This window comes from Schistosoma mansoni, chromosome 7 (assembly GCF_000237925.1).
Source record: "Schistosoma mansoni strain Puerto Rico chromosome 7, complete genome".
NCBI lineage: Eukaryota > Metazoa > Platyhelminthes > Trematoda > Strigeidida > Schistosomatidae > Schistosoma > Schistosoma mansoni.
Window position 1 is genome coordinate 8,738,639 of NC_031501.1, and position 1,685 is coordinate 8,740,323.

General features: G+C 31.8%; 2 protein-coding genes across 2 annotated transcripts in view; one reads left to right on the forward strand and one right to left on the reverse strand.

Annotated features, from left to right (window-relative positions):
• Smp_164270 (putative cell adhesion molecule) overlaps positions 1-1,685 on the forward strand; it is a gene marked incomplete at its 3' end in the record, with an annotated part of 74,651 nt that overhangs the window by 41,230 nt on the left and 31,736 nt on the right. The window lies entirely within an intron of this gene.
• Smp_191380 (hypothetical protein) lies at positions 320-433 on the reverse strand (the record flags this gene model as incomplete). The annotated part of the gene is made up of 1 exon (XM_018798779.1): positions 320-433. The coding sequence occupies one exon, from the start codon at positions 431-433 to the stop codon at positions 320-322; it is 114 nt and encodes a 37-aa protein (XP_018653687.1).

Here is a 1,685-nt window from a genome sequence, read left to right on the forward strand (position 1 = left end):
GGTGGTCTGGCTTCAATTGACTCATGATTTTAACTATGAAATATACTGAAATCTCCCAAGAAACTCCTTCTGAATAGTATAATACTTCCATATAAATCTTGTCGTTCAGTTCCAAGATTTTACATGACTTCATTGTTGGATCCCATGTTAATTAGTTACTAATAAGTATCTAATGTGATGATCAATCTTGTAATAAATAAAGAGAGTTACTATGCAAAAATATGTGCATAATGATAAATCATATTTGGGGAAAAAAGATATATATATATATATATAAACTTTACAAATGGATGAATGGAATATTAAATTTTATTATCAACTAAACCAAATCTTGACGTTTAGATAATTTTTCAGCATCTGAAATACTGTTGTTATTGGATAAATTTAAACCAAATTTTTGTGCACGAATTGATTTAGCTAATTCATCATTCATTTGTGTATTCCCTGATGATGATGATGATGATGATGATGATGATGATAAAGGTTTACCGAATTTCTCCAAACGTTTAGCTTTACGTTCCAAATCGGTTAACTATAAAGTTTTCGAAAGGAAAATAAGATTATTCATATCCAATAAAAAGACCTCAAATTTCTGTGTTGTTAACAAGATAACAAACGGATGGGTCTAGCAAATTAAATTACACCAGACCTACGCAATCCAAATTACGGCCATCCAGTGCTTCCAAGTTTTCCTTGATGGTCTAGATTCAATTGACTCATGCTTTCAGCTTTATGATATTGTTAGTTGGATAATGATAGCATGATAACACTACAAACTGATTGGGACTGAAGATAAGATCTATTAAATATTGATTGATTCAATGGTTTAAAAGTAAGGTTTGAATATTCTGTAATTCAACTTCTGGTAGTGTTATAGCATGAGCACTAACGAGGAGTCGTCATAGGTTAAGGCGAAACAGTTTCCAAGTGTTACTTATGATACCCAAGCTGTTGTCGGTCTGCTTCAGTAGATGGAGTGATTTCACGAGAATATTGCCTCAGGAATCGACATCAATCATATAAGCATTGAAAATTCGAGCTTACTATATGTCTGGCTACTTGATCTTGCCACTAAACTATATAAAAATAGGTAATCATGACTTTTGACTGTTAAGTATTACGACGCACCATTGCTACACTTTGCCTGATGATGATTAGCTTAAATCAATGATTACAGTTTCCCATCAAACTTCTAAGGAATTTATGTTGATACATATTATTGATACATATTACATCAGCAAAGGACGGTACAACCTCAGGCCCGATAAATCAATATTCTGAATAATTATAAGATGACCTAGACTGAGTAATCTACCCTTAAATTATGGATTTGCATAAACTAAATTTTCCGAATTCAGTTTATAATTACTATTGTTGCCTTTGTGCAGAGATTTAGTGGAAATTCATTCCATTATCAGGTGGTATTTGTCGTGTGTCGAAATCAGATGAGATACTATTAGAAATCAGAGATTAGACAATGGTTCTATCCGAGTATGTAACTCCTCAAAAATGCATATCCACAACATTCAGGCCTCATGGAAAACACTTAAACATTACACAATTGCAGGTATCATTGTCAAGTTTTGATTTGATAATTTCGCAATAAATTGAGCATTGGGTAGATTGTTATAAATAAATTAATATATTTGTAATATCCCAATGAGTAGAAAAATTAGATTTTCTGA